This window comes from Oncorhynchus kisutch, linkage group LG10, assembly GCF_002021735.2.
Source record: "Oncorhynchus kisutch isolate 150728-3 linkage group LG10, Okis_V2, whole genome shotgun sequence".
Lineage (NCBI taxonomy): Eukaryota > Metazoa > Chordata > Actinopteri > Salmoniformes > Salmonidae > Oncorhynchus > Oncorhynchus kisutch.
This window is the reverse complement of record NC_034183.2, coordinates 50,409,181-50,421,863: the sequence shown is the minus strand read 5'-3', so window position 1 is coordinate 50,421,863 and position 12,683 is coordinate 50,409,181. Positions and strand designations below refer to the sequence as shown.

General features: G+C 44.2%; 1 protein-coding gene across 1 annotated transcript; it reads left to right on the top strand.

Moving 5' to 3' along the window:
* The first annotated feature begins 1,055 nt into the window (after window positions 1–1,055).
* nags (N-acetylglutamate synthase) lies at window positions 1,056–11,095 on the top strand. Its single transcript, XM_031833884.1, has 8 exons — window positions 1,056–1,631; window positions 5,020–5,297; window positions 5,398–5,611; window positions 6,235–6,415; window positions 7,478–7,517; window positions 8,847–8,978; window positions 9,309–9,491; window positions 9,828–11,095. Exons 1-8 carry the CDS (start codon window positions 1,266–1,268, stop codon window positions 10,000–10,002), a joined length of 1,569 nt encoding a protein of 522 aa, XP_031689744.1. The 5' UTR covers window positions 1,056–1,265; the 3' UTR covers window positions 10,003–11,095.
* The last annotated feature ends 1,588 nt before the right edge of the window (window positions 11,096–12,683 follow it).

Here is a 12,683-nt window from a genome sequence, read left to right as displayed (position 1 = left end):
GCAGAGGTGTAGGAGCTTGATGCTCTCTCTGCAACTGCTTGGAGACGACGGAAAGGAATTGGGGATCTGGAACCCAAGATGACTGCCCTATATCGGCTGACCCCAAGGTGTGTTTAAGAAGGCATCTGGCAACCTGGTCCCTAGCAAACAATCTACAGAGTTTGTCTCTGAGAGGGGCTGTGAGATGGTGTGCCAAGAGTCATTCTGTAGCACCATTTGTACAGCCGAAATTTGTATTTTGGTGAGGACTTAGGTCAGTTCCATTGAGTGTCTTGTTTTAATCATATGGATTTAGTTTGATGTTTCTACGATAATCCATGGAAAAGCTATAGCATAGAGATTTAAATGCAATTTATGTGATCAATTATTTCTATAAAATGAATACTTCACTGTGTATGCAAATCAAAGGTTGTGGAAGTAGGCCAGATGTTTTTAGAACGTGCACTTGTTTTGATATTTATAACGAGGTTTCCATCCAACCACTTCATGCGGATGAATTACCCTGATGACTGAAAAGTCACGACCCGGCTGATGGAAATAGGATATGCCGGTACAATTTGATAAATGCAGACTGACAATTTGTTCTTTCGACAGGGCGGGATTTTTTTTGTGTCGTAAAATTAATTATGTGAGCAAAAATTGCGGTGGAAACGCCTTTATGCGCAAATATTGATATAATAGCCATCATATCGAAGTAAACTTGGATTCACGAGATGATATGTTGTGTGATCTTCCCACTACTACCCGGGAGACCATGCAGTTTAGGCTACAGTACATATTAAATACATTTGGATGAACTTCAGTTAAAAGGTTATGATTGTATTTTAAAACAAAATATAAACCATTTAATTGGTGGAATTAACCACGTCACTGGGAAACTCAAGGGCCCTAGCGATCGCACATTCACCCCAGTCAAAAAAAAAAATATATATATATATATATATCCTTCGTAGTAATCAGAGAGGAATGGACATTGTCAACATTTAAATAGACTAACGGTGAATGTCTGAAATAAAACGTACTTTATCTTGGCGAATCACCGTCACAACTGGAGTTGGATTGAACCTAGAACGGACCCTCTTTTTATGAAGCTGAGTGGTGTCTATGGCAACCACACCTTTTGAGTACCGTCCTTCCGTCGTCTACACTACTTAAATCCCTCTGCCTGAATCCTGTCTGTCAGTAATAGTTTTAGGCGTGTTGGAGGTGTAGAACCAGTTTAGTTACTTAGCTAGTTATAAAACGACCGGTATTAGCCAGCAAACATGGCTAAAGTCAACAGTGGTACCTCCAGTTGCAGAGTCATGGTAATGGCTGGTAAATACTTGACGAACCCCTCACCGGGGCTTGTCCCGAGCACATGTCACCGGCGAATGTTAAAACTTCAGCGACGCTTGGCGAGTTCAAAGGCGGCCGGCCAGGGAGGCAAAACCCCGGCGTTGGCCCAGCAAGAGTTCCCTAACTCTTTCTCAGCCTCTGACCGCTACGTTCTGTCAAACCGCACGTTAATTTATCGGGATGTGAAAGCGTTTCTCAATGAAATTGGTGGAGACCCTCGAGAAGCTCGGTACTGGTTGACCCAATTTCAGAGAGCCAGTTTGGCACAAGCGCCAGCATTTGCAGTGCTCGAGGTAAGTGGCTAACAAGTTAGGCTAATGCCAGTGTAACTTGCAAAAAAAATATAGGGGAACAATGAATGAAAATAACTGTCAAACGGAATAGCGTGATTAAAGCGAACTAATAATTGTGTACAGCTGTCAGAATTTAACTAGTTACTGCCTGGCATCTGTCCAACAAGTTTAACTAAAAAGCTCATGATAACCTATCCAATTCTAATTATGCTATAACTAGCTAACTGTAACTAGTAGCTCATACATAGGCAAATATCTCCTCCGTTTAACGTTCTGCGCAATGCTCATGTGCTACACACAAACCTTAGAAACAATAGTCGCTAGCAAAAATCGCTGGCGCTGCATAGCTTTATGGGCAGGAGGAGTGTACCTCTTGACATTGTGAGGTGACTGTAGCTCAAGAGCAGGATAAGTTCACCAGTCAGCCACTTTTAGAGCAGGCGTGGCCAACCCTCCTCCTGAAGAGTTACTGGGTGTACTGCCTGCAGGCTTTTGTTCTAGCCCTGCTTGAACACCTTATTCTAATCAGCCACTCAGCAGGACCTTGGTTACTGAATCAGGTGTGTTAGTGTATCTGGAATAAGACCGTTACATCAGGGCCGGTACTGGACACTGCCGATAATAATCAAATTGCCTCCTCTACTAGAATAGTCCCAGTAAGCAAAATTATGTTTAAAATATGTATTTTCCAGATGTTGAAATCGGAATTATTTTCAGTGATGAATGAAAGTTTTTCAAATATGTAATTTATATCAGCTACCCAACTTTATCAGGAGGAGTTATTCTGAGCCTATTTGCAATGTGTTTACACAGCGGGAAATGCAGAATAGTTTTATTTTTCACTATGATCAGCTCGTAAAAAAATGTAAGGCTACAAACTTGAAGCCACTGATCATGACAATTTAGCCCGCTGGATGCAACTCCTGAACAGCAGTTGTGAGTAGCTGGGAGTTTTTCCTAACCACGTACTTCCACATCTGCATTGCTTGCTGTTTGGGGTTTTAGGCTGGGTTTCTGTATAGCACTTTGTGATGTCTGCTGATGTAAAAAGGGCTTTATAAAATCATTTGATTGTTGATTCCATAGTGTCCATTTTACTTTGACCTGTCCTGTTTTTAGGATATGTTTAACATGTCAGAGCATTGTTTTTTATTAATTGGGTGCCATTTAGGTTAGGCTATTTGACCGGAGATACCTGCATGATGTATAAAGTTTCCATCTCATTACATTGTCATACATTTTTATCTCCAGCCTGTAGGCTACAGAACAGGCCACATACTATTTCTACCACAGGCTATATCTGTTACATGATTTGTGTTAGATAATGTTTTTGGGGGGACAGAATGTTGTTGGTGCGCCGCAGCAATGCGTCTCTCCAACAGCACCCTGTAGAGGTGCGCTGGGAATGGACAGGATAAATATGTTGCATCCCTGCCTTTGACAAAGCGGACACTGCTTATCACAGGGTGGCATCAGCTCTCACCTAAAAAGCCAACATGCCACTTGAGAGAAATTGTCATTGTTTTTAGGCAGAATTATGTGATGTTTTATGTGTTGTTGGAGGTGCGTCTTGGTCAGTTTAGCTCAGAAAATGCCGCCCTAGTCAATCTGCCGCGTTATCCTGCCTAATGAGCAGTCCGGCTCTGCTACACGCCCAGTAGCTCTCATCATGGAAGGTTTTAGGATATTGCGAGATTATTATTATTATTATTATTATTATTATTATTATTAAAAATATTTTATAAAAGACAAGCAAACGCTTGGTAATCCTTCTGTGGGAAGATGGCAGACAAAGAAGAAATGAAGAAAGTGGAGCATATTCTGAGTAAATATGGAGTGGGGGTATTGCACAAGCCTTCTGGAAGATCTGGTGAAGGAGAAGATGGTGGATTGGAGGAAATTGGGTTATGTTTTGAGGGAATATGGAATGAGGATCGCACAGAAGTTTTGCTAGAGAAGGAAAGTGAACGTGAAGAGAGTGAGGCTGAATTAATTGTGGTGGCAGGTGCAGTGATGACCACCGAGAAGGAGCTCAGTGTAGAGGGAAGCAGTGTGGTGAGGAAAGGAGCTCAGTGTAGATGGAATCAGTGTGGTGAGGAAAGGAGCTCAATGTAGAGGGAAGCAGTGTGGTGAGAAAAGGAGCTCAGTGTAGAGGGAAGCAGTGTGGTGAGGGAGGTTGGCGTCAAGTGCAAAAAGAGGGATACGTCCCATAGTAGCTCAGAGATGGAACCTGACGAGAGGAAGGCTGTAGTACCTGCAGTGAGGACTGCAGAATTTGTTGCGAGGATGCAAAGGATGATTCTGGCCCAGTGGGAGTGTGATTCGTGGAGAGAATGGATCCTTGCATTTTGGCTGATCCATATGTGGTGTCAGGTTGGGTGGAGAAGAGGTTGGGGACTGTTGAGTTAGTGAGATTAAGTGATTGGACTAGTGGTGATTTTGTGTTTCTTCAGGGAGCGGGTGCTCCGGGTCACGCGATTAGGAACACGAAATGTGACTTGCTTTGCCTTCCAGAGCAGGGTGCCGTTGAAAGGAGTGATAACGGGGAGGCATTAAGTGTTAAGGGGGATCAGTTGAAATGGAGGAGTCCCGTTGTCTGCGACGCCAGCCGCTTGGTGTGATGCATATCCGGGGGAGAGTGTGGGGAAACGGAGAAGACTCAGTCTTGCAGAGTCTTTGCCAGATAAGGTCAAGTTAGGAAGTTATCCCGTGAGAGATTCCGTTCCGAAAATACTACAGTGTTTTAGGTGTCAAGTTTATGGGCATGTTACAGCAGTGTGTAGGAGGGAGATTCCTTGATGTGAGAAGTGTGCAGGAGGAATGTGAAGTATCATTGGAGAGAGTGGTTAGTTGTGGGGGTGCCCATAGGGTTGGAGATGGGAGGTGTGAGGTTGAGGTTGCCATGGTCATAGTAGTACAGAAAGTGTTGTATGCAGACGTAGTAGAGGAAGATGGTTACAGGGTGAGGGATACTGAGAGGATTCCTGTGAGTAACCAGAGACCAATAGAGAGGAATGGGAATAATGTGTTTCAGTAAGGTGGGTTTCTTAGCATTCATAGCCACGGTTGTCAACTGTACTGCGGAAATGGATTGGAATTCACAGAAAATAAAGATTGAGGCAGCAGAGAAGTACTTGGGATTGCAAAGATTTACCTTTTCCCATATTTTTTTTATTATCGTATCAAGAATGTAATGTAGATAGGCTGTGACTGGCCTCACACACCAGTACAGAAGGTGGCGGTGTATGCGCCTAAAAGTTGGATGCGATCCGCCAAACCAAATCAGAAAGAAGAAGAAACTCTCGTCATGGTTAGCCCTTTTATGAGTTGATAAATTATTGATATCTAGCACTTGTTCACTGACATTTGAAATCTATCTTCATGTCAGGTGGACAAATCTGTATTCGACAGCCGAGAGATGCTGCAGAGTCTGGCGTTTGGGCTCTCGTTCCTGCAGCGGATGGACATGAAGCCAGTCGTAGTGATGGGACTGTCACGGCCTGAGGATGACGACGCTCCAGACGGGTTTACTTCCAACTCCAGGGCTGATATCGTTCAGCGGTGCCAGACCCTAACAGAGGTCCTACAGCACCACTCAGCCAGTGTCATACCTTTCTTCAGTGCAGAGGCCTTGCTGCTGGTGCAGGATCCACCCCAAGGAAGCAGGTCTCCCCTACCACACTTACCCTATCCTCCTTTGCATTACGATATTACTAGTTTGTTTTGACTTCTTTTTAAGAGGAATAACGGCCCTATGTGTTGTCAGTGCAGGGTCCTCCATTGCAGTGGACAAAGGCCTGCTCCAGTGGAGCCTGGACTGTGGGGCCATCCCCCTAGTGTGCCCTGTGGGGCGGGACACCACGGGCCGCTCGGTGGCCCTGGACTCGGTGAATGTCACGGCCTCCATCTCCAAGGTCCTGCAGCCACTCAAAGTCATGTTCCTCAACAGCTGGGGAGGCCTCCGCAATCAGAATCACAAGGTGGGTTGATTTGGGGTTATTTTGGGGGGGGGGGGGGGGGGGGGGGGGTGGCAGATTGCTGGAGGTTAAGTATTTTCTCAATGCACGTGCGTTCATGGTACTTGACCTACAGCATGTAGTTAAGGAGCTTGTCGCTGTCTTCTTTGCTCTTTGAAGGTAGGCCCATCAGACTTTTCACAGCAGATAAGTCCGTACATTTCCTGTACATTAGAAGCAGTAGGCTATTACGCTGTTTCAGGTGCTGCTCCAGAATCTCCAATAAGTGTTCAATTGGGTTGAGATGTGGTGACTGAGATGGCCATGGCATATGGTTTACATCGTTTTCATGCTCATCAAACCATTCAGTGACCTCGTGCCCTGTGGATGGGGGCATTGTCATCCTGGAAGAGGCCACTCCCATCAGGATAGAAGTGCTTCACCATAGGTTGAAGGTGATCACACAGAAGGGCTGTGTATTTATTGGTGTTTACCTTTCCCTCCAAGGGCATGAGAGGACCTAAACCACGTCAGGAAAATGCACCCCACTCCATAACCGAGCCGCCAGAACCCTCATTTACTCAAGTGTTTCCTTTATTTTGTTCACCTTGATGTGTTTCTGTCCCACTCTCCTGTCCACATATCAGGTGCTGGATCTAGTGTCTCTGCCCGGTGATCTTCCCAGTCTGTCGGGGGCGCCGTGGCTGAGCTTGGCAGAGCGTCGGAGGGTGGGCACCATCGCCCAGCTCCTGAACCAGCTTCCCTGCGAGTCCTCTGCAGTTATCACCTCTGCCAGCACAATGCTCACAGAGCTGTTCAGCCACAAGGGTGAGGGAGACCTGTATGTGTGTGCCCCCCCCACCCCCCCACTGACTAACCCCTATGTCTAACCGATGCTCTCTACACACTCACTCCCACTCTGCACCTGTCACTGCTGCTGTTGATGGCATGTGGGGCTCACCTCTCATGTTGCTGAGCAGAGTTTGGGGCCCCTTAAGGCAGGCATAGGCGTTCCGCAACTTCAGTCCTCTGGAGTCAGCCCCTGCTCTCTCCCTTTCCGCTGCTTCCCTTTTATCTCCCAGGGGCTTTTATGTATCTAGCATAGGGTAGGAGTGCTGATCTAGGATCAGGTCCTTCCTGTCCATATAATCGTATTCATTATGCTCCGAGACACTTCATACATACGGCCGCCGGTGTCCCAGTTCTTAATCACTCGCTGAATTGAAGTAAAGAACAGACCCCAGCAGACACTCTGGCCCTCGAGGTGTAGTAGACCACAGGAGGTTGGTGGCACCTTAATTGGGGAGGACGGAAACGCGGTAATGGCTGGAGCGGAATGAGAGGAATAGTTTAAAAAATACATAGTTTGACGCCATTCCATTCGCTCCGTTCCGGCCATTATTATGAGCCGTCCTCCCCTCAGCAGCCTCCACTGTAGTAGACTGTATGTCCATGCATGCAGCTCATGTTGTGCACGGCATCTATGTGTATCTGTGACACCTGAAATCCAACCAAGGGTCATGTTAAGGTCCTAGGATGTGTATTTTGAGAAGTGACCTTAGCACAGCAGAGGTTTTAAAGATGCACTCGTTGACCTGGGTGTCTCCATTTCTTTATCATACAGCACAGATATGTAAATGTGAGTCACTGCATGCAAAGTCTACACGACAGGTAATCAATCCTTCACTGACCTAACTGGTTAGATTTATCCCATTCCGTACACTCAAAGTACTGACACAAGGAAATGGCAGACTCCTCAACAGTCCTTGGGTAATTCACTTTTCAAGCTAGTTCACCTTGTCCTCAACATTGTATCGTGGCATGTGTGCTTCCTGACTTGACATACTTTGTGTACACAATTGTTCATTTTCACCCCTGCTGTTTTCATAGGTTCTGGTACACTGTTCAAGAATGGAGACCCCATTCACAAGTGAGTAGTTCAGTCTCTTGTTGTGGAAATTCAGTACTGCGAGAGACTTGGTCATTTCTTCAAACAATCATCTTTATTTAATATCGATTTAATTATTGCAATGAGGCTGGTCGACCGAGTAACCTAACCTTTACACAAATGCAGAGTACTATATATAGCTGACACTAGCAATGCTCAGCCATGGTTGGTTCAATCCCCTCTCATGCAGACCAAGGAGCATCATAAGCCACTCTGGGTTCATCCTGTCGTTATCTGCACTTGGGTTGTTGTCTTAACCCCTCCCTGGCTTAGTTTCCCAGATGCAAGGATGATTTAGAGACAATGAGGAATTGTTCTAAACTCCTCCTGGATATCTCGGTTACACCCACCACATCAGTCTTTAACTAATTTGTCAGCTCAAGCCGTCTCTAGTGACCATACGTCCAGATTAGCTGCAGGGAACTAGTGGAGCACATGAAAACGCAGACACTAACAGGACAGTGTTACTATTCGTTAAATATGAATTGTTAACCATTCATATCAAATAAGCCAGCTAAATATGTAAGTTCTCTATCATACTCTCTTCTCTGTTAGCTTGCAATTTTGCTTTCAACTTGGATGTGTTCACTGTGGGCGGAGCCTCCTATCTTGAGTCGTGCATGTTTAACCTGACTATTACGGAAACTCTTCCATTGACGTCACAGTGCAAATTTTTTGTGTGAAATTCAGGAACAGTTAGGCTACTTGCTCATGCCATTTACTTCTGACATTATATCGCTTAGTTTCCTCACTAAGCCTTTCGTATCGGCACCATAACAATAATTTCACCTGTCACAGTGATAGCTCTGGAACCATAAGTCTAGGGAGACAAGTGTCTGTTCACACATCACAGGTGGTATTTTCCACTTCTAATCGCACACAGGCTGTGCACCGAGTACTCCCTCATGACAAGCCCGTGCAGATGGCCATTGTGCTATCTGATGTGAAACAAGGACATTGGAACAAATACTCTCCTACAACCACAACTCCTTAACTAGATGTAGAGTTAGCAAGTTAAGGTTTGCGCAGGAAGAAAAATATCAACTACAGATTTATAGTGTTTGATAAGATCAATTCTGACTTCAGTCTTTTGTGCACTGCATGTGTGCAATTAGGCATGGGGAAAGGTGACTTTTCCCCCGTCAGCCAATTAATTCATTCTGACTTTGAGACGGGTGATGCCTGTCATCCCAAGGGTCTTGTCATAGATAGTTGAGCTTGTCAGGTCTGTTAAAAGTGATGCAAAGTTAATCACAACTACAATTACTGTGTGCAACTACCATCTCTCTCTCTATCCTTTTGTTTGGCCAGGTACAGCACTCTGGATGACATAGACCTAGACCGCCTACTGGCCCTGATAAACAAGTCTTTCGAAAAGAACCTGAGGGAGGACTACATTGAGTCACTCAAAGGCCGCCTCCACTCCATCTACCTCTCTGAAGGGTAGCCCCCCCCCCCCCACACACACACACACGTCTTCATGTGTGGCATCCTTTTTTCCTTTTCCTGATCTGTGGCTACATATCGATTCTCTACCCTTCTCCAGATGTGTAAACTTGTACAATCCGCTCTCATAGATGACCCCCAAAAAATGTTGTGAGGAATATGGCAGTGGAAGGAAACTTCCTCCAGCCATGCTTACACCAACCCAATGATTTTCAATGCATGAGGAGGAGTGAACGAGTCCACGCTACTGGAGAAGGGTAGGGAAAGAACGGGAACCTTGCCCGTGTCTCAAAGAAACCACAACATGGAATGTTCTATCACCTGCAGGTACAGTGCAGCAGCCATCATCACCAGGGAGCCTCTGAGCAGCGATACGCCCTATCTGGACAAGTTTGTGGTGAGCAGCAGCAAGCAGGGTGAGGGCACCAGCCAGATCCTGTGGGAGTGTATCAGGCAGGACCTGGGCAAGCTTTTCTGGAGGTCCCGCACCACCAACCGCATCAACCCCTGGTGAGGAGAACATGACACTGCACAATGGACACAAGAAACATGACTTATGACTGTTTTGGCCCCACATAATGGCTGAAGTATCAGAGTCAAGTTGCGAGTATCTAGAAGATTTTCTCTCCAATTCTGTGGGGCAATTTGTCAAGTTTTTTTTTTTCACTACCAAAAAATGCATTTATTTATTTTTTAACTGTGAATTAAAAATAAAAGTCAAGCTCTGTCTTTCTAATGTAGATGTTTTGGATACTAGTTGTCCCTGCCTGAACCAACACCTAGACTCACTGCTGTGTACAGGGTTGTCTCTTTTTTTTAAATGTCTTTTTCTCCACCTATCCTCAGGTACTTCAAGCATTGCGACGGAAGCTTTGTCAACGGCAGCTGGATTGTATTTTGGTTCGGTCTCTCAGACATCAGGGAGTCGTACCAGCTAGTAGAGTATGCCAAACGCGTTCCAGACTCCTTCCACGATCCGATAATGGGGGGAGCCCCCCAGCAGCCACCCCCAGGATCCTGAATGAACTCTCCCAACATTCCTCTTCCAAGCCTAAATAAATGGTTGCAGAACACCATGCTAAAATAAGCAGTTCCTCCCATTGAGAAAAACTGTTTTGTGGTAAATTTGATGTGGTGTGGCTTGGTGCAGTAGGTCATTGTTTTGAGTGCCAGAGAGCATCTTGGGTTAGACTGCGGTGGTTATATTTGGATCTGGCAGAATTGCAGTAAGCTTGCCTTCAGCACACTGGCTGCTGAAGGTTTGTTTGGTGGAAAAGGTTGTACATTTAGTCAGGATTCACCCCCCTCATGTAGTTGATTTCACTACTGTGCTTGGGCCAAATCCCAAATTGAGGTACATGCTCAAAACTCACACTCTGTGCACCTTGCATTGATGTCATTGGGGGATATGTGAGTGTTGAAGGCAGATCTCAAGTTATGATTTGGCCCTTAGAAAGCCCTGAAGCAAAATCTAATTTAAGAAATACATGATGAGAGATTAATGTCTTCTGGAGTTCATAGAGTGGCTTCCCTTTTTCATCTTGGAGCTTTTAATTATTTTTATTTTTTTTACATTTCAGCAATATGTTTCAAATACAAACATTTCAAGATCGTGCTTTAAGAGACTTGTGCCAATGTTTACATTTCAACGGGTATTTCTTCAGTGTATATCCAGCATCTGATCACTTTCATGCTGGATTAACCACAGTGGTCAATGCCAGTATCATTTTTTTTTATACTTTTGTCTTAACTCTACAACAAATGTGAAGCTTAAATTTATATGTGACATTTTTTTACTTGAATTTCAAATAGACTCAATGCTGGTTTTGGAGTTACGGTAGTCCATTCAAGGACCAAGGTAATCTAAAAAAATGCAGCTAGCCTTTTACATGGCTGACCTCCTGTTAAATGCACAAAAGATTGCCAATCAAATTAACTGACTTAAAATGGGCATGATTTTAGTCATCTGGGGGAAAAAAACAGTAATTGACTTCATACATTCTGGAGGTTTACAACATGCATATTTTGAACAATAGTTGAAATGTATAAAAATGATCAGCCATTGGTTCAGCATGTAATTTTACATGGAATTAAAGTTTACATTTTGAAACACACAGACCTACTGTGGATTTTGTCTGGAATTCCATGAATGCCTTAAATTAACTGCAACAATCCAATGGACAAGGGATGCAAACTAGGGGGGGGGGGGGGGTTGGTTGAAGAGGCAACCAATTTACTAGTTAAAACATCAGCGCACGCTCTGGAAAGGCAGCTTTACAGCAGCGCGTCCCCTGAACAGTGTTGCCATCTTAGTGACTTGGTCACTATATTTAGTGAGTATTCAGACCCCTCTAGCGACACAACATGAAACGTTACATAATACAGAATATTAGTAGACAAGGACAGAACTACATCACAGTTTTTTTTTTTTTTTTTTTAAGGCACACACCGCCTACATATCAATAGGTACTCACAAACTACCTAGGTCAAATAGGAGAGAGGCATTGTGCCGTGAGGTGTTGCTTTATCTGTTTTTTGAAACCAGGTTTGCTGTTGATTTGAGCAATATGAGTTGGCTCTACATAATACTATACGCTTTCTTGAATATTTTCTGGATTTGAGGACAGAAAAGACCCCCGGTGGAATGTCTGGTGGGGTACGTGTGTGTGTCAGAGCTGTGTGTAAGTTTACTGTGCAAACAATTTGGGATTTTCAACACAATGTTACTTATAAGAAGTGATGCCAAGAGAGACTGGCATGCATAGTATTTATCTCAGCCACCTGAATACAATGAAGAGAACGACGTGCCGCTCTGTTCTGGGCCAGCTGCAGCTTAATTTGGTCTTTCCTTGCAGTACTCGACCACACAACTGGACAATAATTAAGATTAGACAAATCTAGAGCCCGCAGGACTTGCTTTTAGGAGTGTGGTGTCTAAAAAGCAGAGCATCTCTTTATTACGGACAGACCTCTCCCCAACTTTACAACCAATTAATCTATGTGTTTTGACCATGACAATTTACAGTCTCTAGGGTAACGCCTAGTAATTTAGTCTCCTCAACTTCTTCAACAACCACACCATTCATTACCAGATTCAGCCGAGGTCTATAACTTAGGGAATGATTTGTGCCAAATACAATGCACTTAGTTTTAGAGATGTTCGGGACCAGTTTATTACTGGCCACCCAACCCAAAACAGATTGCAACTCTTTGTTAAGGGTTTCAGTGACTTCATTAGCTGTGGTTGCTGATGCGTGTCTGGTTGAATCATCAGCATACATGGACACACATGCTTTGTTTAATGCCAGTGGCAGGTCATTGGCACGCCATACTTTACATGTTTGACATTAGAGAAGCTACCATTAAAGAAAGAGATCTGAATCCACGATATGGTAGAGTTTGAAAAGCCATTACACAAATACGTATTTTTTAACAGGTTATGGTCAATAATATCAAAAGCTGCACTGAAAACTTGCAGTACAGCTCCCTCAATCTTCTTATTATCAATTTCTTTCAACCTATCAGTCATTTGTGTCAGTGCAGTACATGTTGAGTGACCTTCTCTATAAGCATGCTGATAGTCTTGTTAATTTGTTTACAGATAAATAGCATTGTATTTGGTGAAACACCATTTTTTCCAACAGTTTGCTAAGAGCTGGTAGCAAGTTTATAAATATGCTGTTAGAACCAATAAAAGCCGCT